This window comes from Athene noctua, chromosome 21 (assembly GCF_965140245.1).
Source record: "Athene noctua chromosome 21, bAthNoc1.hap1.1, whole genome shotgun sequence".
NCBI lineage: Eukaryota > Metazoa > Chordata > Aves > Strigiformes > Strigidae > Athene > Athene noctua.
In genome coordinates this window covers 9,313,668-9,340,894 of record NC_134057.1, presented here as the reverse complement: position 1 = coordinate 9,340,894, position 27,227 = coordinate 9,313,668, and the positions used below count along the sequence as shown (strand labels likewise).

The 27,227-nt window shown below is 36.8% G+C and overlaps 1 protein-coding gene across 7 annotated transcripts in view; it reads right to left on the bottom strand.

Annotated features, from left to right (window-relative positions):
- The window catches only part of CCSER2 (coiled-coil serine rich protein 2), a 65,363-nt gene that overhangs the window by 28,015 nt on the left and 10,121 nt on the right, over positions 1 to 27,227 (bottom strand). For 4 of the 7 annotated variants that reach the window (XM_074924440.1, XM_074924442.1, XM_074924444.1 and 1 more), the window contains exons 2-6: positions 24,051 to 25,521; positions 22,949 to 23,151; positions 9,284 to 9,374; positions 5,986 to 6,148; positions 5,168 to 5,363 (exon numbers count right to left, since the gene is read on the bottom strand). In XM_074924440.1, coding sequence (XP_074780541.1) covers positions 5,168 to 5,363; positions 5,986 to 6,148; positions 9,284 to 9,374; positions 22,949 to 23,151; positions 24,051 to 25,482 — 2,085 coding nt within the window. In that variant the 5' untranslated portion in view covers positions 25,483 to 25,521. The remainder of the gene's footprint in view (positions 1 to 5,167; positions 5,364 to 5,985; positions 6,149 to 9,283; positions 9,375 to 22,948; positions 23,152 to 24,050; positions 25,522 to 27,227) is intronic. The other 3 variants (XM_074924441.1, XM_074924446.1, XM_074924445.1) reach the window with 1 other exon arrangement.

Below are 27,227 nucleotides of genomic sequence, written 5' to 3'. Positions count from 1 at the left end.
TATACCTTTTATTCCCATTAAAAGGCACATAAGTGGAGCAATAAAACATTCTACAACAGCAGATTACAACCTAATTGCAAAGAAAGTTATGTCCACGCTCTCTGGTGATTTAATCAAGTACTCTAGCACTATGTTATACCTGAATAATATTCACTAGCAAAGCAAGAACTAAGTTAATTTGCATCAATTCCCTGTTCAGTGCCTTAGTTATCTTGATACATATAATGAACACAGGGCAACTGGAAAAAAAAAATTAAAGAGTTCTAACATTATCAGTGGGAATTTAAGCATCCTGTTGTTAACATAAGCTAGGATTAATCTATCAAACTTGTTTTGCTTTTGCTTTCTTGCTCATCCTATTGCTAGATTGAGATTAGAGAAGGGAAAAACCAGCAGAATAAGGCTATTCATGTACAAAAAAAAGCAAAAAAGAATTAGCAAAACAAATGCACATGCTATTTTTGGTATCCTAGAAATTATATGCTAAAATACCATTTTAGCATATAGATTTCAGAAACTTGGAAAGAACATATACTTTGAACTTTTAGGTAAACTTCATAAAAATATCATCACATTGCAATAGGCTATATAAAAAGCTACTACCTCTTGGTTTTTATCTAATATTTTTACAATAGTACAATACATTATTTATTTTAGTATAATCACATAGCACAATGCACTAGCCTCATTTGTGCCAAATATAAAAGACGTCTGCAAAAACAAGAACTCAGGGCAGTTTGTTAGCCATATAAAAACAAATACATTGAAACATAAATTTTACTTATAAACACAGCAGCAGCAAAACAGTGCAATCTGATGTCCTTAGAAGACTGCTTTTGAAAAACAGCCGCATTAGAAAGAAAAAAAAAAATAGTTAATACTTGTAACTATTTCCTAAATTTAAAACATTGCAACAAACAACTTTCCTACATTCTGGCAATCCTGTTTTTAACATTACTGGCGGCTTAGGCATGAAAATAACCTGCAGTATGTAAACTGACAGAGGACTAATGTTGCACACATTTACATTTAATTAGGGACCGTTTTCACCTAGAGATTAACATGATATAAATTCATATCCCTATATTTGCATGCAACGTTTTATCAAGAATATGCTCATTTAAGAAACAGTCAAGTAATATGCCAGTCCTTGTTGCTCTGAGTATCAGCAACCCATCTGAATCACGACCTGTCTACAGGGATTTCCAACTCAATCACATTTACTGGAAAGTTTTTGCTGGTCAACAGCGTACACTGCAGCTTCTGGCCAGTTTTGGGTGATCCCTACCTAATGAACTGAGATAATCACATGCCTTAAGATATGTTTTAAAGTGGTTTATAAAATTACAGCAAACCTGGAGTCAGAAATCATTACAAAATACCCCAAGTAAGACTTAGAAAATCATCCTGAATTTACTAATAGTAAATAATAAATTTACTGAATACATAAAGGTGGCCGTGGTGGGGAAAAAAAAAATCCACACAAATTCCTGTCAAACACTTTGAGAATACTCAAAGACTAAAAGGTTGCTCTGAAAAAAACTCTGAAGTGGTAAAGAGATATAATTCACCACCTCTCTAACAACATTTTAGTATTATCAGCACAGTGCCTATACAATAAATCCAGAAGAATGCCTAAAGCTTTACAACTGTGACTAAGTAGCCTGATTTTACGCTGAATATTATTTCAACTTCATATTCCTTTGCAAAGGGTATATGCTGAGAAGATGAATATCCTTTCAGTTTTCCACAAACTAGCTGATTTTATTGTTTTAGGACAAGCTCAGAGTCACAGATACAATTTCTAAGTGTACATGTAGGTACAATATGTAACAAGCCTTTCTTCCCCAAGTGTTAACACCATCATGCACCTTATTTTGCTGGACAATTAATTTTCCACGTGTCAAAGATCTTTACATACGCACTACTAAATGTTACACCATAACTGAAGCAGTTGATTATATTCTCAAATCTGCATCTGTCATTTTTAATCCGTCTGAAAAACCATGAGCTAAAGGTTATGGGAATACTGCTGCATCACGGCTGTCACAGGTACACATTATTGCAAAATCAGAGAGGGTTGTACAGTGAAACTTTTAAAAAACACTGCATGAGATGGATTCCTGATTTCACTGTTTGAGGATACAGAAAGATGGCAGGATGTGAGGAGTAAGCAGAGAGCATGTGTCCTGCTGGCATTGTTATCCTGGTCACACAGAGGTCAGAAAAGGCTACGCTACTCAAATAGCTACTTATTTTTCCAAGCAGAACTGGGAACACAGCGCCAACCCCATGCTGTTGCAGCTATGCTGCTAGCAATATTCAAGATAATTTATATACCATATATGAGCTACAATCACAGCAATGAATCCAGGAGAGCACACCAGGTCTCCCTAGGTATCCATTCATTACATGCTATGCTCTGCAGTAAGGCACACCACAGGTGATTAGATCATCGTATGAAATTGAACTTAATTACTGTATCTTACTATCTTCCTATAACCGTTCCTGGGAGACCTCGTGCCTAAGACTTAATACAGCTCTATTTCTACCTAACCAAATTCAATAATATTGTTAAAAGTCAAAACTGGAAAAAGGTAACACACATTTAAATGTATCATATAGGTGAAGCAAATATAAGAACTTCTGCTTCCTCAAGTATCTAGAAGATTACTAATCTAGATTACTAATCTAGAGAATTACTAAAGCTAATCTTCTAGAGGAGCTGATTTTGAATCTCACTTTTTCGTGTTTTGCAATGAGAGGCTTCTTCTCATATGACCCAGACTGAGATCAAGTTCTAACTCAGTGTTCAGAGTGCTGAAGTTCATGTACTCGTTTTCAAAATTATATTTCTGTTCTTTACAGTAAGTAAAAAGAACAGCAATGTTTTTACTCATTTCTGCTAGTATTGTCCTGGTTTTTGGCAGGGATAGAGCTACATTTTTTTTTTCCTGTTCTTAGTAGCTAGAATAATGCTGTGTTTTGGATTCAGTGTGGGATTTGGTATGAGAAGAATGCTGACAATGCACTGCTGTTTTCAGCTGTTGCTAAGAAATCAAAGACGTTTCAATTTCCCACGTCTTGCTAGTGCACAGGTACACAAGAAACTGGGAGAGAGCCTGGGACTCAGACTGGCCGATGGAATATTCCAAACCATGCAATGCCATGCTCAGTATATAGAGGAGGGTTGATTGGGAAGCTCACTCTCACTTCCAGGATTCTCACTGCTCTGGGATCACTAGTTGGGAGCAGGCTGGACATCAGTCAGCAGGTGGTCAACAACTGCACTGTGCGTTAGTCATTTGTATTTTCTATTATTATCTTTATTATATTATTTTATTTCAATTAAATTGTTTTTCTCTCCACCTACAAGTCTCCTTACCTTTACCCCTCCAATCCTATCCCTCACTCCCCAAGGTGAGGGAGGATGCGTGAGCAGCTGCATGATGCTTGGCAGCCAGCCAGCCAGGTTTCAACCACAAATAAAGCTCAGTATATGAAGTGAAAGTTTAACAGTTAAAAATAACAACAAAATATTTCATACAGATTTTATTCTAATCATGTAGTAAATAAGGGTAGTAAAGGTCTAAAGTTTTCCCCTCTGTAGCAAGTTTGATTAAAAGGCTGGATAATACACAGGAGAATAGAACAAACATTTCAAAGTCCAGTGAGTTTTGGAAGCAGCAAGTCCAAAGAGAAGGTGGTTAAGTCAGGGAAATATGGAGAAGCATACCTGACAGTGTTTGAAGGGAAGAGTAACACTTGTTATTACAAAACTCACTATTACCAGGAGGGAGGGGGAGAAGATCAAGCTTTTGGCAAGAGAAGCAGCCAAGTTTTGAAGAATGTACATATTAGGAGGAGTTGTTTCTTCTGTGAGTTCAATTCTTTTATCAAAAGTTAATTGGCAATACTTGAGGCAAGGTTTGTGTTCTGTAACCTTGAGGAAAGTTTGGCTGTTATAAACTAGATCCAGATTTAAAATATAATAATACTCTGCAAGGCCACACACTCTCTGGCTATAACATGCGCAGCTTTATACACAATGAACTACACATACACAGATCACCCATCTAGTTCCTTATTTGTCCTTGTATTAAACAGATTAAAAGCTCTGGATAAAAAAATATCCCGTGCCAGTTCATGTACTAACTGCAGGCGTGAGGCTGTTGAGGGGCAGTTTATGCACTCCACTACTCAGACATGAGGTTCTCAGAACACACCTTCCCTCTCTGACACTATGTTCTTTTTGTTATAATTGTATTTCCAATTCTGTCAGCGGAAAAACATCTTCAGTATTCTCAGTTACCACAGGAAGCAAATGCTCACATTTCTAAAAGGCAGTGTCATAGCCCTGAATTAGCCTCAGGGTTGATTTGCTTTTTGTTTTCCTGCTTTTTAGTGTCTTAGTGCACAAACTTATTTCCATGACATTATCTGTTAGAAAAGCAGTAAATCAAGTATTAAAAAGAGAACATCGTATGGGTACTTTTCAATGCCGATTTGTACATGCCTCCAAAGAAAGTCTCATGGACTTTTTTTTAAGGTAGCAAAGGAGTTTTTGTACCTGGAATGCCATACTTCTGCTGAGTCATCCAGCAGTTTACCAACTTCCACAGTTTGCCAAGTTTTGAGGTGAAAATGAAAAAACTCCTTAAAAGCTTATGACAATTCAATGATTTCATCCACTAGAAAGGTCAAATTTGAGCACTTCCAACAGAGATGACCCTGTAGGATTTCAGCTTTTTGTCAAAATACGAAAAAGAGAAGAATGAGGAAAACAAAGACTTAAGAAAAAGCTATTAGCATTGACTTGCTGAATGCAAGTTTAATCCATGACATTGATTTTAGTATGGGTTTTTTTTACTCCAGTTTTTTAGGATGTTATTAAATAAAAACTTAACATCCAGTCTTTTTTTTTTTTTAAATTTAGCATTACTGTCTTAGAGAAGCAGAACAATATTTAGGATTTTTTGCAGTCACTGAAGTGCTGAAAAAGCAGAAAAGGTATCATTTTAAATGGCAATAAAAAGTGTTTCTTGAACACCATAATTCAATGTATAAAGGAAATGGCAATAGTCTAATAAGGCCAAACAGAACATTAGCTCATCTAGGCTCACTCTCCAAGATATTTTACTGTTCTTGTTCCATTTAAACAGCTCACCTGGTGCAGTAATCTCTTCAGTTTCAATAACTGAGTTTTTACAGCCGTGCAGTCTTGGACCATGTGCCGAAGTGTCATTTCATCAAGCATCACAGTATTCTCTGGTAAGCCCACCAGTTGTCTAGGAGCCTGGTAAAAATTTGGTGCTCCATAGCTTTCAAAGTGACCAATAGGAGATTCTAGGTAGTTGGATCCCCTAAAAAAAAAAAAAAAAAAAAAAATTAAGAAAAACACATTCATGACAAACTAGAGCTAGAGAGCATTTAGTAAGAAGGAAAGTGTCATGTAACATGGGCTATAGTCACACACTGTGGCATACAGCAGAAAATAAATAAATCAGAAAACCTCAGTGCTACTTCACTGAAATACTAGGCTTTCCTTCCAACTTGCATCTCTCAGGCTAACCAGCACAGTACCCTAACACCAGTTTGCTCATCAGGACTTCTATAAACTCTCTAATTCAGGCTAGCCCATAAAAACTACAGGATTATATTTTATTTAAAAACAAATAAGGAAAAAGCTGTCCAAACTTACAAAATGCAAGTAAGACAACGGTGTACTGTTTTTTCCACAGAATACATACAGTAGTCAAGCATTTATAATGTAACAAATACGTGGATTAAAGACCCTGACAGAAAAAAAGGTTTTGAAAACAAATTGTCACAGATTTTAGGGATGCTTCCACTCATACACACTACAGACATAAAACTATTCTGAAAATGTCTTGCACTCAGTATCACTCGAGACCCTTTAGTGCCAAAACTGATTTCTTATCACCCTGTTATAATTGTTTGGGAAAGAAAAGACAAGTTCTTTACCTGTTCAAATCATTTTTACCATGGATATAGTGATCAGTATGGCCAAGATGATAGTGATCCTGTGTATTCCATCGCTGCTGTGGTGCTCTTTTCCAGAATCCTTCCTGATGTTGCCTAGCATTTCTGTCTTGTCTATCATAACGGCTCATATTTTCACATTCCTCTACAGAGAGCATAAAGTAAAAAAAAAAAAAAATTATAAAATTCATTCCTAAAACCTTGTAAATAAAATATTTACTATGTGCTGGTAACAGATGCAGTGTAAAATCTGTGGGGTTTTATTTCTTTTTGAACAGATCCAAAAAAGTATGCATTTTAGAACTGTTAAACAGATGTTACTAGCATATAAACTTATTACAAGAATAAGAGTAACCTGTATCAGAAACTACAGGATTCAGCCTTAATAGTATTTCTGGTTTAAGTATAAAATCTTTTGAAGGGGGTAGAGCTATGAGGGGGAAAAAAAAAAAAAATCCAAAAGTAACATTTTCCTGTCTTTCTTACCAACAGTATCCTCAGGCCTTTAAAAAGTTCAAACACGCAAACACAGAAAGATGACATTTTAGAAAAAGGCCAGTACTTAATTCCAAACCAGAACAGTTTCATTATTTAAAATACAGATACATCTCATCCTAGTCATATCTTGTTTGTTTTTCAATTTGAGACACGTTTAATGTTTATTTACCTGGAAGAACAGCATGATTTAAAACAAGCAAACAAAATAATCTTTTTAAAACACTAAGTTCTGCAAAGCAAAGCAGATTCCACAAACTTCTTAAGGGAACAAAAGCTGCATTTGGCAACAGCTTGTAAACCACTAGAAACAAAGCCAAAACAACTGCTACCCATGCAGACACAGAAAAAAAAACAAGTCGTAAACTGCTCTTCTGCCATTACACTTTATCCTTCACTTACCCAAAAGAGTTTTTCCTCACATTCTCAGTCCTTTGCTAGGAGAGTAACTCTACACAAGAGAACATTGCTTTATTCAGCTGCCTACTCAGACATAGTTGAGCGTAAGACTCTCATAAACAGGCCTTCCTTCCTGCTTAGTTCCCAGCCTGCGTCTTGTTGGGAAGTGAGCCCAGTTTTACCCTGTGATTTAAAACTGCCATCCTCACTCCCTGCATACTTGTTGAGCAAGAACTGTTTCTATAAATAGCGTCCGAGCGGCATCCCAGTCTCCAAAGTGAAACAAGGAGAGTTTCTGAGGACCTGAAAAGTCTTTAAGAGACTGACGTCGGTGGAGTCACACATAATTAGGAAAAAATGTGTTGGCAAATGTGCTGTTAAATATTACTATAACAAACCCTCAGATCTGCAGTTCAGTTACCAAAAAAAACCCGTAAGAAAATAAACTTGTTCACCTAAAGTAACAGAAGACTTTTCTTTAGAAGCATCCTTCTACAGCTCATAACACGGGAAAATTCAAGTGTGTCTATTCAAAATAAGCTCTCAATAAAGTTTATAAGTAATTTCATTATGATTTTCAGCTCTGGAAAATGAACTTGAGACACCGAGTGAAGACACATGAAGGCTGAGGAACAGATTTTGCTTTTTCATGTTTACTTAAGGGAAAGTCTGGAAGTAGCTTTTGAATTCTTTTCAGATCCTCTTTCAGTGATTTCAGATAAGTGATTATAAAACAGAGATATCCAGTTTATGTCACATTAATTTTGTATGGAAACCCAGCTTCTACAGAATGCCAACAATAAATAGTAATTAATTAATATTTGTCTCAAACAGTAAGTTCCTCCTCCTGAATCAGCAGCTTACGCAGCAGATTATCAGTCACAAAACACATTCCAGCTACACAAACATTACTGATATTAACTGTAGAAGTGGAAGTAGATTTAAGTTTATTATACTGATGCAATTAAAGTAGTGAATTAAAAATTGTATTTCATGTCTAGATTGAATGGCAAACATTATTTTATGGTTTTATGGCAAACATTCACCTTTAAAATGTATTTTTAACAGTTTTTAAATTCATAATTTGAAATGGAATTACTGATGCAGATGTGGTGTATGTTTTATAAACAAGGAAGCTTTTGAGAAATTGATCTACCCTTTAAAAATGTTTCTTAGGTTTTCCCAGAATTAGAATCACCCTTATTGAAAGGACATCCCCTAAGCTTGGATTGTTACCCATTCTGAAAAAGCAAAAAATAAAAATTGTACACCTAACTGGACTGAAAATGTGAATACTAGTACTACTGTGAATAAACCCTGTTCACAGAAGTACCGTGGAAAACTTATTCTGACATTTATACAAGATTAAGTACTGCACTTCACATATGCACACTGCTCCAACATGACGTGCACCCACTGCAGTAGATGGAAGTCTATGCATTTATTTACTGCTAACATGGCTTCGTATGTAAACACCCACACCGGAGTCTAAACCCAAAGGTACTCAAAGAAAGTGAATCTCCCCACACTTCAGTAGGCAGGTGAAGAATACACAAAATAAGGGAAGCCTTTTTTCCTTTCAGTGCCTGTTTGTACAGGTTAGGGCATTACAGTGCTCCACATTCAAAGTTTCTGTTCATTTGAAGATCTATTGGCCCCCACTGAACCTGGAGGTAAAGCTAGTACTCACATTCAAATGACAGCAACAATCCTTACGGCCAAAAGCAATGCCTCAAACTTTTCCAGGCCAGGATGTGAGAAAGTGTGGCAATAATCTGTTTAGCCAGTTCACTCTAGTCTGGATTTGTATTATTTTAGTCACATCTAGGTACCACCACCCTCCCTGTGAAAGGTGTGCCAGCATCCTCACCAACAAGAGCGCATAAAAGACATCTTGAAAAAACACATCTTAAATCTTAAGGCTTCTGTTACCCCGAATTGTGTAAAATATATTAGGAGATACTGTCATTTTATAGAAGAAAAACCATCCTCTCAGAAAGAATTACACTGCCATTCACCAAAGCTGAAAAAAAATGCTGTTCCAACGTTTTCAAATACAGCTGAAGCATGAGACTGAAAGACTTAATTTAAAAGGTTGAAATTTATTCTACTAAAATCATTTCAAGAAATAGCGTGCAACAAGGTTGCATTTTTATAAGAGGCAGTAAATTTCTAACTTTAGAATTCTTCAAACGCAAGGGTTTTATTTGGGCAAACATAAATATCCCATTTCCTGCATTTCGGAAAAAGAGAGAGTTATTACTTGAAAAAACAAATTTGAGGAACGCATCGGCTTATTAAAGCAGAAGTCAAAACAAAGCAACTCAAAAATCTCTTAGGCTCATAATGCAGTTTCACAGTAAGATTGGTTGGCTGATTTACCAACCTTTGTCACGAGGTGAGTCCTCAGGCAGGTCCACATCAAGCATGAGATCATCATCTTCAAGATCACATGAATCAAGGTTATTCAAGATATCCTGTAAGAAAGACAATGTCAGATACAGCTGCTTTCATGATATTTCGTTTACCATCATAAAAAGTCTTATTTCAAAGCTCTGTTACATCTGTATTGTATACATGTTCTCAGCAGTCTCCTCCCCAGAGGCCAAGATCAACCGTACTTGAGACCATCACAAACAACAATCATCACACCTCTAGTAAGATGATAGAGTAACAGTGCTAGATTAAACAAAGATGGATTAAAACATTTTCTCCCTGATGCCTATGAACTACTCCAAAGATTTTTCTACCAATTAATCTCCTGCCTTCTACACAATTGGAAGCCTTTTAAAACTAAATTACTTTGCTTGCTTAGAATTCAAAACCAACTTTGTGAAGAGGTTGGAACACTTCATTTTAGCTCTATCATACTACTGTATATCATTGAAAAGGAACAGGGGGGAAATCTATCATATCTTGACTTTTTAGGCCAATGAAACTTAAACTATGCTAATATCAGCACTAAGCTCTGCTGCCTTTTGTCTTTAAGACTGTGGTTCATATGAACCTGTTTCTAAAGGGACTAACACTGTCCTGTTGCATGGGTGTGCTAACGGCACAAAAAAAACGTAGTAAAGAGTTAGTACTAAATGGAACTATACATATTCTGTATAGTTAGTCAGGTATATTAAAGAAAAAGGACTGTAGTATGGGCAAGTCAAGTATTCAGTATTAAAAAGTATTCAGGTATTCAGTATTAAAAAGACAAACTGACCCCTCCTCCTTTAAGAATACCCACAGCAGGAAAAACTCAAGAGATGAAGGCTATAGCATGTTCAGCATCAGGTGAAAAGCCACATCAGGCAACACAGTGCAGTACTTGATCAGAGAATCCAGGCTCAATTTTATTTCATTATTCAAAGAAAGCTAAACTTATTAATACCAAGTGACTGTAACACGAAGTAGGTCTAAGGAAACTGTTAATGGTTATACAGGTTTAAGTTTCAAGCTCTCTTTTCCCATATCCCACAAATAAAAGCCGTAGCTCCAAGATCAGACTCAGGCACTTCACATCTGGCTCTTTTCTAAGAGCAGAAATACAGATTTTTCTTAGGTCTAACAGCTACACCTAATGACGATTCATAGGGCCAATATTAAAAAAATTACCAAATATTAAATGTTTTACTAATTATTTCTCACTAGATAATAAAGTTATCACTAAACACTTCATGAAATACTTGCATGCAGACTATCAATACCATTATATACTGCAAAACAATATTTACTTGGAAAGCTATCCCTCTGCTGGCTAGCATTTCATAGATTTGCTTTGTCAGAGATACATAGGTGAGAAGGAAGAACATTAATAAGCATTTGTCTAAACTGCTGTTCCAACTGCCCTTCGGCAATCTTCCTATAGTGTTCCAAAAGGACTACTGAATTTTATTACAAATGGTAGAAAAAGCCAAATATATTTTAAGGGGGGGTTTTTTTGTGACCCATAGATTAAACATTCAACATTTCTGCAGGGAAAGTTATTTATTGACTTAGGAGAGAGGATGTAAGATGAAAATAGTTAATATGCACTTTGTAAAATGTGAGCAATATAAAGGAAAGATGGAATATTTGAGACAGAAGCAGCGTCTGATTTTGTTATATTTCAAAGTCCCGCCTGAATTATTTTGTTTATATATAGTATTCTAAGTATTTGCAGGTTAAAAAAAAAATAGAAAAACATACATATCAAGGCATTGAGAATAATAAAACCAACTATGGAAAAGCTTCACAGAGAAAGGAAAGACATTTAAATAAAATGTGGATTTAACATTTGGGAGAACAAGCTGCCTGTTTACTTCTTGTTTCCATTAATTTACATTTTTCCAGGAACTAGAAGATTATTAACATGTATTTTTTAAACAATTCTGCAAAACATAGGTGTGTGAGAGAGGTAGCGTTGGTTTGTTAGTTGATAATTTGTTTCTATGCCATGCTTTGATCTTCCAAATTAGTACGGACAAGCATTATTTTCCTCTGCTGCAGGAACTTTAATGATGATGACAAATACACTACAAAGAGTGGTCACAAACACATAAAAAAGTTGAAGATATCTGCCATCGCTGTGCAAAAACATTTTAAAAAAGCACGGTACAAAAACACAGTATGTCAATGCTACCTAATAAACCTAGATAAACCATTTTACTATCTTTGCATCAGAACTGCACAAGTCTAACGATGTCGGAGAAGGCCAGCATTTGAGATGCCAAACATACTTTTCCACCAACAGCACATTTCATTGCTGTTCCCTAATTATACATTCCTGTACCACACTGAGGTAACTCCAGGCTAGGAAACAAAAGTGTGAATGTGAAGGTTTTGTAATAGCAGGGCTATATGTGAATTCACTTTGAGTATTTACCAATGCCATCTACTTGGTAAACGTAATATAAACGTCAGCATCATCATCTTGAAATAGCTATAAGATAAAGTGCAGGTTTCATCAACACATTAGTACATAGAAAACCTGTATTTACAGACTTCCATTGTTATTCTTACTGCTGTATAATGAAGTTAACTCCATGGTGCTATTACTGTTAATAATGTGTGCTTAACAGCAATTACCAAAGTGATTCTGGGCAACCAGCTCCAACAAAACAGGAAATAAAATTCTTCGAAAGTGGATCAGCTCCAGATATTACATGTTGTCATGGTTTGCTCAGAGGGCAACTGAGCACCATGTAGCTGCTCACTCACCCCTTCCCTCTCAGGAATGGGAAGGAGAAAATAAATCGAGATAAGGACATGGGGGGATGATTCACCCATTACAGTCAGGGGCTAAAGACAGACTCCTTAGGAGAAGAAAAAGAACATCAGACACTAACAGCAGCAACACTGGACAGTTGGACAGTGAGAAGTATCACCACATCTTAAAAACACCTTCTCCCCCCACCCCTCCCTTCTTCCCAGACTCAGCTTTGCCCCTGATTTCTCTACCTCCTCCCCACCGGCAGTGCAGTGGGCAGGGAATGGGGGGGGATGACAGTCAGTCCTGCCACTTCCCTTCCTCCTCAGGGAGAGGACTCCTCACACTCCTCCCCTGTTCCAGCGTGGTGCCCCTCTCACAGGAGACAGTATTCCAGGAACCTTCTCCAGCGTGAGTCCTTCCCACGGGCCGCAGTGTTTCCTGAGCTGCTCCAGTCCAGGCCCCTCCTGCATGCTGCAATCCTCCCAGCACCAACTCCAACAGCTGGGGCTTCTCCCCACAGAGTCCTGGTCCTCGTCGGGCAGTCACCTCCTCTGGTGTGGGTCCTCCACGGGCCACAGCTGGGCATCTGCTTCACCAGCGACCTCCGTGGGGAGCAGGTGGGTGGCCCTACTCTCTCATCACGGGCTGCAGAGGTCTCTGCTCCAGCACATCTACCCCTCTCCTCCTTTCTTCCACCCACCTCGCTGTTTGCATAGGTGTCTTCCTCCCAACTCCAACTCCTCCTCTCAGATTCCTCTTCTTAAATATGTTATCACAGAGGCACAGTCGCTAATTGTTTCAGCCACGGCCAGAGGCAGATCCAACTAGGAGATGGGGGAGCTTCGAGAAGCTTCTCACAGGGGGCCGCTGCTGTAGCCCCCTCCCCTGCTACCAAAAATCCCACCACAAAAAGAAACACAGCATGTGTTTCAACAATTATTAAAAGTTACAGTAAGATAAGAAGCCTATTTTATTTGTGTAGTTGAAAAGAATAATGCATTTTAAAAGGGGCATGTAACTTCACAAGGCTGATTTAGCACTACATTTTTCAATACGGTACAACCTAGAAGGAGATTAAGTTTGGGACTAGAAAATCCCAAATCAAACTACAATGCTGTCCCCATGCTCTCCCTCCAGAAAGGCTTTTGACTGAACACAGGCAGTAGTGCTTTGTTTTCTTGCTGCAATAAAACAGGAAAAGCATTAGGTGAGACACAGATAATCTATGACTACTGGTATAAGAACCGAGGAAGATGAGAAACCCCAGCAGCAGGGAACACTCGCATTGCACAAGGAGATGGGAAAAGACCAAAGAGAGAGACAAGGGTAAGGCTAGAGAACAACTTGCACCACATCTAGCAGGGTTACCTCAATGTGCTGCAAATTCTTTCCGTAGTGATTGCCCTCGGGGGTGCTGTGGCTTACCAAAGGTTCATCAAGCATACACCAACAGCTCAGGGTTTTTTTTTTTTCTTAATTTCTTGGATGTGCAAAGTTCAGAATTTCAAGAGGCGTAACAATATTAAGTTCTTGAGACCAACGCTGTGAAGACTGGGGTACTGTAGAGCAACTACTTTTGCTGATGGTGAACAAGTTTAAAGTTCATTATAATGGATGTGAATTTATACTGATCTGGAGTAGCAAAATACTCTTTTTACAAAGTTCAGTTTCTAAAAATTCTTCATGCTACATAAGCTCTCTTCCACTGAACAGTAGTATTTTCCAGTCCACCAACTTAAGTTCAGTTTAGCTTAACCATTAGACCTAGGCAAGAGGCCTGACTCTCAGCTTTCTCATTTCTTGAGCTAAGTATGCAACTAAAAATAAATTACAATGTGCCCAGATTAGAAGGATCGATGTCTACATTTTCTCCCTATTGAATATAAAAGATGTGGACCAGTGAATGTTTATGACAGAATGTATAATACAATGGAAACAAAAAAAAAGAAAAAAGGAACTAGTGGGCTTAGTGCAGAAAAAACAAAGCAACTCCAGAGAAGCAACCCTCAAACAAATCATTTTAGAGAGCACACACAGGATTGAGAAAAGCCTGAGGTCACAATACAAATTCAGTGCCCTTCTCTTCATGCCAAGGTATGTTACCTTCTTTGAAAAGCAATTGCACTGAGGTAGCCAAAGTGTTGGTGAATATTAGGACCGATGTCATACCTTTTTCCACAATTCGAAGTCTCAGACCTCATTTATTTGTTCTGCCTTTAGAAAGTAGGCTGTTAAAGGAAAATACTTATTTTTGTTACTGATTTAACGTGTTACGACTTGCTTCCAATATCGCGTACTTCTGAAGTCTGCAGAAAATGGAAGTAAGTATTCCACAGTGATTATACTTAAATCGAATACATGTACAAATTTCTTCAGTTTGACTTGCTTTACATCCTGATTTTAAGCCTATATGCACAATTTCTTTGATCTTTTGCATTCTTGCTCAAAAAAGACTGTAAGAGCAGAGCATATAGATCATTTAGTTCAAAATATTACAACTCCTTAAAAACTTCAAACAAGAAAACTACTAAAGGATAGATATCACTGCTTTGAGGAGAAAAATGTAATTATTGAAAGCATGTTAACAAGCTCAAAATGTGGCAGCAAAAGATCAGTATATAAATAACTTTCTGGCATGCCTAGTTTTGATGTTAGCATTCACCTAATACTTCCCCAGGTTACTGACAATGTATCTGCATTTAATATTTGAAATGAGAAGAAATTGTACTATTTTGCATCTGAAAGTGATTCATGTGTCTATAGTGTCAAAGTGTATTGCAAGTCTTATGCTACACTAAGAGACAGGCACTGTTTTCTCTTTCATTCTTTTGAACCAGCAGCTTTAGATGCATGAAATTCCACAGACATTTTCACACTCATCTTTTGGTGAGATAAAAAATTAAAGATTTGGAATTTTCTATTAAAAAAAAAAAAAGATATATCAAGGAGAAAAAAAAGGCTGAAAAAAGACCACAGAAAGAAGTTCAACAAGCAGAAGGTAAGCATTGGAAAAACAAGATAACTATTGAGGAATCTGTCCAAATTACTCCAAGGAAGTTAAGAGTTTAAGAGTAGTAGTACAGAAACTAACAAAATATCATTTGAGGTACTTGAAGAATGGAAAAAAGGAGGCAGCTTTTAAAAACAAACACTAAACAGACTGTGTAAATCTGTCAACTGGAGGGCAGCTAAAGGATAACTGCTAAAGTCAAATACAACTTAAGGCTGACAGCAGAGAGAGACTTCCAGCGTCTTTTTCAATGCTGTTTTCAGCATGCGACGACACCCCAGATAGAGAAAAAGTAAAGAAACAGGATTTCAATACAAGTCTCCAAAAAGGCAATGTTAAATAAGAACTGAACTGTTAAGTGAAGGCAGAAAACAGAGACAGAAGGTACAGACATGGGGAGGCACATACCGTGCTATAGCACTGAGGAGAAAAAAACATCATAAACAAAGTTGTAAGAACAGAGAAACCACACAGGGAAAAGACAGAATTCTGCTGGATACCAAAAAGCAGGGAGAGGAAGAGACTTAGTTTAATTTGTAAATTTTTTTAAAAAAAATTAATAATAAAAATAATTTATTTAATTATAATTATTAATAATATAAATTAATTTAATAATAAAAATTAATTAATTTTAAATTTAAACATTGCAAGTCACATTAAAAATAATTAAGTCCAACATCCAAACTAGCATTCCATCATTTGGTTCATGCTCTGTAATGGAAGGCTGCCGTGACAACAAATGCAACAAGCACTTTGTTTAGAAAAACCAAGACATTTTATGTTTATATCTGTTGTATCTAATAGTTAAAGAGTTACTGTTCTTGAACACATTTTTACAGAGGCGACGTTCTACCTAGGTTTACTAAAAGTAGATAGGAAGTAATGATTAGGTTATTACCCCCTATACCTCAAGAAGCAGCTGTGCTGGCTACTTTTTTAATTCTAAAGTCACATGTCGGACTGCAAGGAATCTGAGATTCAATAGCATGACGAAGGGAGCCAAACAAGAAAACCAGCAGTATTAACCACTCCGTTGAGGCTTCATCAATTCCCAGGCAACAGCACTTTCCAAACGCGTGGCACAAGTTCAATCCCACAACCACAAACCCCACTCCTCGACTGCCATCTAGCCTTCGGGAGTGAACCTACAAAAAAAACTGAACAAGGGGGAAGCGTTTTGACCATCTTTCTGCAGAATTCCAGCAAAAATTAAGAACGTTCTCTAATTTATTTTTTTTTTTTAAATAGGCAGATGCTTTTAAGTATAAAGTTGCCATTTTACTATTGAGCGTAATAATGGAAAGCCCTCAGCAGTAAGTGTAAATAGTAACATATAAGTAGCAGAGGTTGAGGAAAAGCAATCCTTTCCACTCATTGCTTCCAGTCTGTTCTCAGAAGACTACCGATATCAGTTCAGCATTACAAATTTTACAGTTTACCTACAAATAATGGAGCATATTACACTATAAAGCAATATCTAATTATTACAAATTAATTTTGCTTAACTAGCAAAAATAATAGTAAATGATTCTCACTCCACTGACTTGCACTTGCATTAGTGTAAGGTTCATCTTGAAGGAAAACGGAGGCTTCGACTAACTCCCAGCTGAGAAAGGACCCAAAGCATAACCTCAAAATTCAGACGAACACCATGGGCAGGGTTTCTACCAGAAGATCAATTAAATTTCCTCTATTTAGCAAATTTTAATTATACCCTAGCTAGATTTTGGGGGTAATCTGAATATGACTTGTTATGCAGCACTAATGCGTTCTATTCTTATAGTAAGCTTAATGTGCTTGCTTCTAATTAAAAACAAAACAACCCTCAAATACCTCCTAACTATTTTAAAGTAATTTTGACCAATCTCTAAATGAACTGCTAACACAGGAATTATCCTGTCACTTACTTGCGCTGCTACAGAAGCGTATTCTCACTACATGATCCTGATACGTTTCAGTGTGAACCAAAACCACAAAAACCACTGAAATGCTGTTTACTCAGGACCACCTCATACGACACGTTGTTAAATTTCCAGTCTCAAGAAGGATAACAGATTGCAGTTGGTATCAATATGGCCCGAATGCAACATTAAGTGTTCTTGAAGTTAAAGTGCATCTCGTATTTAGAACTATGGGGACAGTAAACTGGAAATTGGGTGTACACATTTCACACCATGTACTACAAAAACAACTGACCCCGACACGTATAAGAAATTGCCTCTCCCCTACATTTCTGATGCCTCACAACAGAAAGTAATTTGGAAGAAGATGCAACACCAGTGTTCCTGTAATTTATTAGGACACAATTTTAGGTAAAAAGGACAATGAAAATGCACCAATCTAGGTGTTTTTAATCAAAATACCTGTAAAACGTTCAGAAACCCAGTTAGATGGGTTCAACATCTGTCTCAATTTGGTTTGTATTTTTTTAAAAAAATTCTTTTCTTGTTTATACTGATAACTTTGAAAAAATACTCCAACTTTAAGACTTCTGATCTCTTTGGGCACATGTTTATCTGCTCACTATGGTTTGAAGATTTCCTACGAGTAAGGAAAACACTTAAATTCCGAGGAGTAAGCAAAACAAGACAAATTCAGCAATACAGTTAGATGAAGTACACTGCAGTCCTTCTGTTATTGAAAAGTTATGCTACTTGGTAGAATAAAGAAAAAAATTATGCTACTTGGTAGAAAGCATAACTATGCTAAGAAAAAAGTTATGCTACTTGGTAGAATAAAGAAAAGAAAAAAAATAATAGCTATTAAAATGTAACTCTGGATATACAGTTACTAAAAGTTACTAACCAAAAACATTCTGTTGATTCTCTTACTGGGAAAAAAAAAAAAAAAAAAAATAGAGCGCTGAATGGCGTGAAAATCTTTCCTGACTGGAACATCTTCGCTAATGGAAGATTTTAATATTAACTTGCAGGCAGATAAGCAAGCACAAGAATGGGGAGGAAAAAAAGCCTTAGATGTTGGAAATCTAAGGGTTTCCGTAATGGCTTAGAGATACCATGAAAATCTAAATAAATTTAAGAGATTTTCTTTCATTAATAAATTATATGTATATTTTTTTTCATATGAAAATGCAGATTTTACATCAAAACAGTTATTTATAACTTTTCTTTTACCTTTACCTTCAGCATCCTAAAGCCTTATGACACTTTACTTGCCACATGAAGAGCAGAAAAAGGAATAAAATTTCAAGTAGCTCATTAGATGGAAACTGTTTTTTTTTCTGTTTCTTGTACCTAGCTCGCACCAAGGGCTCATTTCAAGGCTGCTCTTTTTAGGAAAAAAAAAGGAAATGTCTATGTCAAGAAGTGATAGTTTCAATACATCCCGTTAAACGGATGAAAACAAAGCACAAGACCTTCTGAATATTGTGTACAGAATGCCTCAATAAATCAACCAGTTTCTTACGAAAAACTTCATGAGTATACAACTCATTTTCAGTACACTAAAACAGTGTTCAAGTCTGTAAACACTGCTTTTAATTCAGAAAAATTTTGTGCCGAAAATGCTTCCAACGGCTGTTATATAAGCACTGCTAGCACAGTATGGAGACTCAATACTCACCCGTTTGGAATTAGCACTACACTGTTTCCAAAATCATTTCAACGCTTCTATCATAGTATAACATAGTTCCATCAAAAAACCCCACTGGGCAAGAGACAGCTTATCTCAAATGGTAACCTCCAAGGGATTCACACTTCAGAAGTCTTCAAAATACTATAGAAACAATTATTGTATTTCGGAATAGCTGTTTTATTTTCACGTTTTACTTTCACATTATCATAAACTTATCTGCACTTGTAATTTTATTATAGCTTGTAACAAAACAGCCTGAAATTTAAAAAGCCCAGTCTCTCACAGAACAAGAGCTACGGCTTTGGCATTAACTTCCTGAAGAGAATGTACAGCTAAAGAAAGATGGGTAGAAGACAATACCCAGAACACTTCACTCTAGAGAAGGAAATGTGTTAGAAGTACACACAAGTCACAATTCACGTAATAAATTACTCATCTGAGAAATCAAACTGGCAATTTAAAGCTTACTTATTATAAAGTTATTTTGAGAAGTGAATTATTATAATGTAATTAACACTAAATTACTTGTAAATACCTAAATTACTGGAAGAAAATAGTGATTTAACTAAACAATGGCATTTTAGCAAGCTTATTTTCTTTAAGGAGAGCATATTTCACTGTGAGTACCTATGCCTTTCAAACCAGAAAGCATTCTGCCCAGTCTCAAAGCCAAATTCAGAATTGCCTTTTCCCGAATTTCAATCATGAAGGGAAAAAAAAAACAGAAGAAAAAAATAAATTATGAGGTTTTTTTAATTGCCTAGGAAGAAGAGAAAAATTTAACTATTTCACACTCTGACTAAAATTCTGGCCACATGTCAATAAATGACAAAACGGATTCATACAATGAGAACCAGATCTCATCCCAAGAGCAATTAAATTTTCAGCAAAGCAGCTAAAACCCATCTGTCTCTTCAAGCCAGATCTCAATTATTATTCCATAATCCTTTATCCTTATAATTACATTGATATCTACCCTATATATATACACCCAAAATACTGGCTTTATTTATTTCAGTAAAAATTAAACATAGCACAAACATTCATATTGTTACTAGAGCCTCCAGTAACAAGGGGTCAGAGGACTCCATCTCTTTAAAATAGAGTCTTGATACAACCTGATAATACAGAGAATGCTCATGAAAGTTTCCTATTTGCCCAAATGAAATTGCTTTAAAAGAATTTTCTTAGAATGTTAACCAATTGATTTGTTGCCTTCAAAACTGGAAATGAAACAAAAGCAGGGATAGTGGAATCAGTTATCTTCTGTTACACAATTAAAGAATAAACCCATTTTCATCCTGACGTCGTCTCAAAAACCCCATGCATGTCCTACTTAGCTGTAAGCTCCCACGGCACCATCTTATGAGAGATGGATGCTGGATCGCACATTTGTTTCCATAGCTGTTGGCTCAGTGAGGAACAGAAGGACTGTCCTGAAGGAGGCCAAATTTATTTTTTTTTTCCCCACTATATGCTTAAAACTAAACTCTACCAAGAGCAGCAAAGATATCTGTTTTTCTTCTCCCAAAAAAAAGAAACAGTAAGATTGAGCAGCCAGCAATCACCTTTCGTTATCTTCCTATTCTGGTCGCTATTTCAGAAGCCTAGTTAAAATCCCCTCTGCAAAAATTACCTTTTCAAAGATGGTCAAAACACTTCTAATCTAAGATTACCCATTAAGAGCTATGCTGCCATCTATAGAAAAACTCAGGAAAAACGTTTAATAATTTGCTGAGGGTGATACAGCTTAAAAGATCAACGGTACAACAGCAGGATGGAAATTAAAAAAAAAAGATGAATTTCACTAAACACTACCAATTACTCACCATCTAATTATGTGAATTGTTATTTGGCTACATTGCTTCTACTCACCCCAGCCTGCTGCCACAGAAACTCCAGACCCGATTATCTGCTTTGGAGATTTCCCTGGAAAGATTAATTCCAAGGGGCTGTTCATGCTGGCATTGGCTCAAGCACTCAAAATTCTTAAATCTGACTCTTTATCAACTGGATTTTGACACACAGATATTAACTGCTTTTACCCTCACCACACTGGAGGATAGAAACCACATCATTTGATCACCTATCTCCCAGCAATCAAAACATCTGATGTGCTGACTAATCACAATGATTATTCTCAACGCCTTCAGTTCTATTTTTCTTAAACTTGTCTTTATACTCATTGCCTGCAGAGAAAAGGAATAACACGGAACAAAAGCTTACATTAACCTACCCAAGAACATAATTCTTTAGAAATAATGAAAAACTGTATCAGTAATTCTTCTGCACCTTCGGATTAAAAACAATTGGTGTTTAATCTTTAGGCTAAAGAAATCAAATATATCATGTTTTCTACAAAAAACCAACGAGCACAGGGAGAAAAAAACACCACTAAAAGGCAATTCAACAAACATTTGAGAGCTACAATTTCCCTTCAAAACCAAAGCTGACTGAAAATACATTTCTGCCTTGTATAAATAAGATGTATTATTGAAGTTTCTCTCATTTAAGAGAAAAATCCACAGTACAGTAAGCACTGTAATTCAGAACACTAACAGGATAAAAATCAAAATGGTGGAAAAAACATACAATTTTCTAGATTCAGCAGTAAGTATTACTTACAATCTCCTCTTTCTCCACATCCTCAAAACCTAGGAAGTACATTCTGCCATTTTCAAGCCCTCTCTAAAAGCTATTTGCTTTCAATAAAGGAATAAACCAAAAGAGTGAAGAAAAATATCAAAAGCTTCTAATGTACCTCTGCTCCACAAGGCTTACAACAGCTTCTTGTCGGTCAGAACACTGATGGGACTATCAATTCATACACGTGCACTAATTCATGCATGGAAGTCGCACTTAGAGAAAACCTAGATATACAGCCCAAAAGCATGAGAAAGTAGTTTTTCATTTGTTTGATTAATTATAGTATATGTATCAAAAATATCTGTATGTAAAATTGATCAGGGACAAAGTTCTGTAACTTCTTTTTTTTTCCTGGCAGGTACCTGGGGAAAAGAGTGTTTGTTTTTGCAGTGGCCTCTGTTAAACTTTTTTGTCCCCTATAAACAGCAATAAAGCTACAAAGTTAATACCAGAAAAGTCTCAAACTGCTTTCCCGAGCTGGCCACAATTACCATGAAAAGTTAATAACCATTTCTAAACTTTTGAACACTACATCCCAACATCATAGTTTTAAGACAGAAAGCAAACACCACCGCAAGCAGCTGAAAAATACATCAGGAATTTGTGTGGAGTTACATATAAAAGTTTAATTACGCAGCTATACCTAATTTTCAGGAGAAATCTCTGCTGTTCTTCTCTTGGTTCAGCACGCAACCCTACTAAAATTACAAATCAAAGTCTGAGTAGGTGCCACAAACCCTGCCCAAGTCCAAAACTGCTATCTACCTTACTAAATTGTCAGTGGTGACAATACCCAATACGCCTGAAACACCTGAAGCGTGACACATCAACTAGACCACATTCTTTTTGTTAGAAGTTCTGATTGCTACCATCATATTAATTAAATCTCAGTTGCTTAATTCAAAAGTTTGTTTGGATAAAAGAATCTGAACAGTGAAAAGCAATGAAGAACGGACAATCCCAAGGTTGGCTCCCTGACCTCAGGGGAGGGTCACCACACTGCAACAACTCTCCACCCGCTCTTCAGACTGCACGATGTTTCTTGCACGTCAGTTACAAGTTTAGCAACAAGAAAAAGGTAGTTATGCATCTTGTGTATCAGATTTGAGACATACAAAGAGTCCTGCTACAGTGAGCTACAGTCAGGCATCTACCCTTAAAGATTCTATGCTTGAACAAACTGAAAAATCAAAATAAACTGCAGTTCAAAAGGATCTTATAAGTGTACACTAGAGAAACAAAATGATGGAAGATGTCAGGTAGGCGACAGCTATTTGCGATCCCAGGTTTAGAGACTGGTAGGAGATATTTAACCTATCATTTGCAGAAATTCATTCCTTTATTCTTTGTGAGCTCTACCATGAGACTGCATAAGGAAAAGACCTGTTCTGTCCCAACTTGATAATAATTTTTAAAAAAAGTATGTAAGCAGTCTAATCAAGGTCATCTGTCCAGAAACAGGAGTTGCTAAACATGAAGTTTCAAAAAGCTATGAACTACAGAGGAAAAAAGAAACAATTATCAAGTAAAAAAAATACATTAATTCTTTTAAAAATATACTTATTAAGCAATAAATGCAAAACACTAAAATTACGCACGTTATGTACATAAATACATACTATGCTGTTCATTTCTGAAGATTCATAGCTTCCACATGGATGGACGCTTCCAATAGGTTCCAACCCTTCTTCATCCCACATATATGTGCCATCAGAGCTGTCAGATGGGGAAAGCTCAAAAGAGGACCCAGCTCTGTAATTCATCTCCGGAGAAATCACGTTCTCGGCAGTATGCTTTGTGCTTTCACTGTTGTCATCCACTGCTTAAAGAAAACAGGAATAGTTAAGATTCCAAAAGCAATCCAATATTCCAAAAATAAATATTAAGATGTGTATTATCGGTGTGTTAACTTTTCTGAAAGCGTACTGTAACAGAAATACCTGAAAGCCTTCTACAGTATTGTTCACTCATCCTAGAGGGGAAAAAAAGCTCAAGCTTGTTTGGTAGCTACAACTGAAGTACCCTTCCAACCTTCATCTTTGCTAGACTTTTATACTGCACTAATTCACCCAGCATGAAGCTACTTTCTAGAATTCTGTGGTTTTTTTCACGCATTATTAGAAGGTGAGTCCAAAAGTATATCCTTTGGATCCAATCTTTCAACTGCATCTTCTCTCAAAACAAGTAATATGAGAAGCCCATCAGAGACCTGAAAACGTGGCTTTTAAAAGCACCTTCTGTACCATCAAATAATTTTAGAAGAACTTGTGTCATGCATCAGGAGAAACAAGAAGCAAAAAGAACAATGGTATTCCTATTTATAATTTAGTTGATTTAGACACCCCACACCTATTCCCACTGCTTAGAAGCTGTTCTCTGCCTGCAGAGGTGGAAGGGGGTAGGAAAAAAAATTTTGTAAGATGACTAGTTCAGAGAAATGCATGGAAAAGCAAGGATATGAGGAAACCTACAACCATACCGCAAGCATGGTTAAATGAGCTATCATTTATTCTTATCCCAAAGAAAAAGAGCTCTTCAAAGTCATGCTTAGGAAAGATAGCTACCATGCAACAAAAGCACTGTAAGACAACAAATGGTCCAGCATAGAGCCAAGTTCCATTATGAAACAATTCACAAGTAATGGGCAATTATATAAACCAACTCAATTACAGTTACAGAATCTTGATTTAGTAGCTAAAATTTTAAACAGAAAGTATTTACCAGACACATTTATATCAAGCCAGTCGTCAGTATTACAGCAAGATCCTTCGCTTCCCTTGAGAGAACTGAACGGCTCAATGGATGTTATACTCCCATGCTCTAATTCTTGAAGGCAGCTCTCCTTTTGCTGTATTTGTATAGTTCTGTTTGGGTCTTCTATATCTATGAAATCATCACTGAAGTCTTCACTCAAATCATTTTTTTCAGAGGATGACAAAGAAGATATCGATATTTCATCTCCATCATCACTCATACACATCACTTTTGACCCGTGTTTTCCCACACTTTCATGTAGGCTCTCATCAGATTCTGTTCTTTGAGCATTGCTCTCTATAATACTGTTTTTCTCAATTGCTCTATTAATATTTGTTGAAATTTCAGAGTTCTCCACAACGCACGTGTCAGAAGTTGTACTTTTGCTGCCATCCACAATGATGTTTCCAGCAAATCGCTGCCTGGCAGGCTTCAGCAGAGACGGGCGACTTAATCTGTATCCAAAAGAAGGGGCTGACCCAGATCCATTTGACAGCGGGGGCTTCTTTGAACAAGGAGCTGACATACCAGCGTAGGGCCTGGTAAATCCGTACTTCATAGGTTCATTTCCATTGGGTACATCCAACTGACGAGCATTTCTTGACAACAAAGTCGACCTCTGAGATGTCCTGGCAGCTAGGTTTTGACTATGGTAAGGCCTTGTAAGATCCACAGCTTTATTAAAGGAATGTGACCTGGTTAAAGATGCAGTGGGAAGGAAAGAATTCTGAATGGAATGTGAAAAACTTTGTGATCTTACCATTTTTTCACAGGAAAAAGCCTTGCTATTGTCTGTAGATTGTGCCAGGCTTTCTCCTGAACTTGTCCTTGTGGCACTGGAATTAGCTCTAGGTCTCTGCAAACCTACCACTGGCCTATTTCCATAAAATCCATTTAAATGTGATTTTGGAGCACTGAGTCCAGAGTATGAGGTCCTTCCTGACAGGGTACCTTTGGCGAATTTTGCTGAACTAGAAAGTCCAGGCAAAGACTTTGGGTTTAATTCCTCAGTAGAAGATACAAACATATTGGTTTGCTTTGCTGCTTTTGATGCAACTGAAGCAGTACTGTTCAAACCCACCCTGAGCACATCATTACCCAATGCTCCTTGAGAATACTTCTCCGAATCAATTAATTTTTCATTCGAGTTATGTTTAGAGTTGGTCTCTTTCCCATTTTGATCATGAAGTTGATACTGATTTGATTTTTTCCAGTTGAAAGAAAAGGAAGACATGCGAACAGTGCCATTGTGCTTGCCGAAGTTTTTGCCGCCGTTATTCCCTGCTAAACTAACAGCTGTCCCGTTTGGCATAGGTTGCAAAACACTTCCTAAAGTTTTCGTTCCATATTTCGGTAGCCTGGAAACCAAGGATGTCCTGATTTGATTTTTTTCTTCCATGAGCTGTTGGGTACATTGGTCCTTAAATGGTGCTTGAATCTAAGGAAAAGAAAAAACAATTAGACCTGGATCAACCACACCTTAAACAACAAATTTATATACATTTGAATCTCTATGTTTACTACATTCCTGTGCCTAAATATAGCGTGGTGATAGGAAGTAACCCGTGCAAGTTTTGTGAACTCCGCAGAACACCCGTTACCAGCAGTTATTTGGCAGTAATATGTCATCCATGTCATATCTCCCTCCACCAATTTTTGTTCTCTAGATAAACTGCCTTTTTTAACCTCCTTTCAAAATCTATAAAATAAGCTCAAAAAGGGGTTGGGTTTTTTTTTCCATTTACCTATTTTAAGCAGCAAACTTAATTTTTCAACTGTGTTACAATTATTACATTACATACTTAAAACCTTATATTTAAGAAATCCCACACATAGGACACAGCACACACCTCTGGTCAGCAATGTAAAACTGCAAAAACCATAACGTAAAATCTGACTAAAAGCTAACTTTTCAAAAAACATTTTTGCAGTTTCCCCAATGTCTGCTATGACATACAAAATAATCACTCATCATCCACCTTCACCATTGCATTTTTTCCAGATCTTATTGATATCCCCAATTAAAGATGAACATTCCGAGGCACTTTTTCCTCTTTTTATGGAAACTGTAGTCTATTTTTGTCATCTTCTTACTCACGTTCAAGACTCGAGGTACAGGCTAGTATTAGTAAGTGAATTCAGAAGTTTTACTTCTGTGCAGCGATACACGAACACATCACTCTAGCTACAAAAGCAGGAGATAGAAAGATAATTACAGCATTCATGCATTCCCTTGTATATTGAATTTCGCTCCCATCCACCCGATTTGGAATACAGGCACTCTACTACAGTCTTTAATGAAGACCTGTTGGATTCCAACTTACAGTCAGGTCATTTTGGTCTATTTTATAGCACATTTATTTTATAAAGGTGTATCTGCATTAGAGATGTATCTTTGCTTCAAAAGTTTTTGCCTTGAGAATTCCAATCTTCTTGCTTTTATATACTGCCTTCTGTTTCTTCCACACTCATCTACATATCCATCCTACTATTTGGACAACTAACTATATCTGTATCACCCTTTTGTACACACTTTGTTGTTTTGCCTGGCTATACAATATGAACAATTTATCTAAATGCTATTATTAAAGACTTGCAATACAGACAGTAAGCCTTGAGAAGTCTCTGATTTTCAGTGCTGCACCTTAAGACAAGTTTTACTCTTGTGTTAAAGTCTGTAGTAGGTTTCTCTTTTTTTCCAAGACAGTAGTAAAAGGCTATCTTGCTTTTGCTAGCCTGGATTTTATGTTTTCATCAGTTCCACCCAATGGCCTTACAATGGTGTAACGACACAGAATTGCAGTCGCTCATACGCTATTCCCTGAAACTATTACCTGCCTTTCTCTTTTCACAGACCTACACACAGCTGGCAGGACTGAAAAACCCATGAAAAATTTTAAACCATGGCAATCATGAGAATCAACACACAGCCAGTAACATTATACCTATCCAAGGTACAGAAAATATTTTGTGTAGCCACAGCAAGCATTAAAGTGAGTCACTCCCCAAGATACAAGACCTCACTAAGAAACACTTAAGATAAAAATCAAAGTAGCATTGAATACATGCAAACCAAAATACCCTTAGGATTTTGTAAATGAATAGGACGCCCCAGAGCTGTACTTCTGGAAGTAGATCAACATT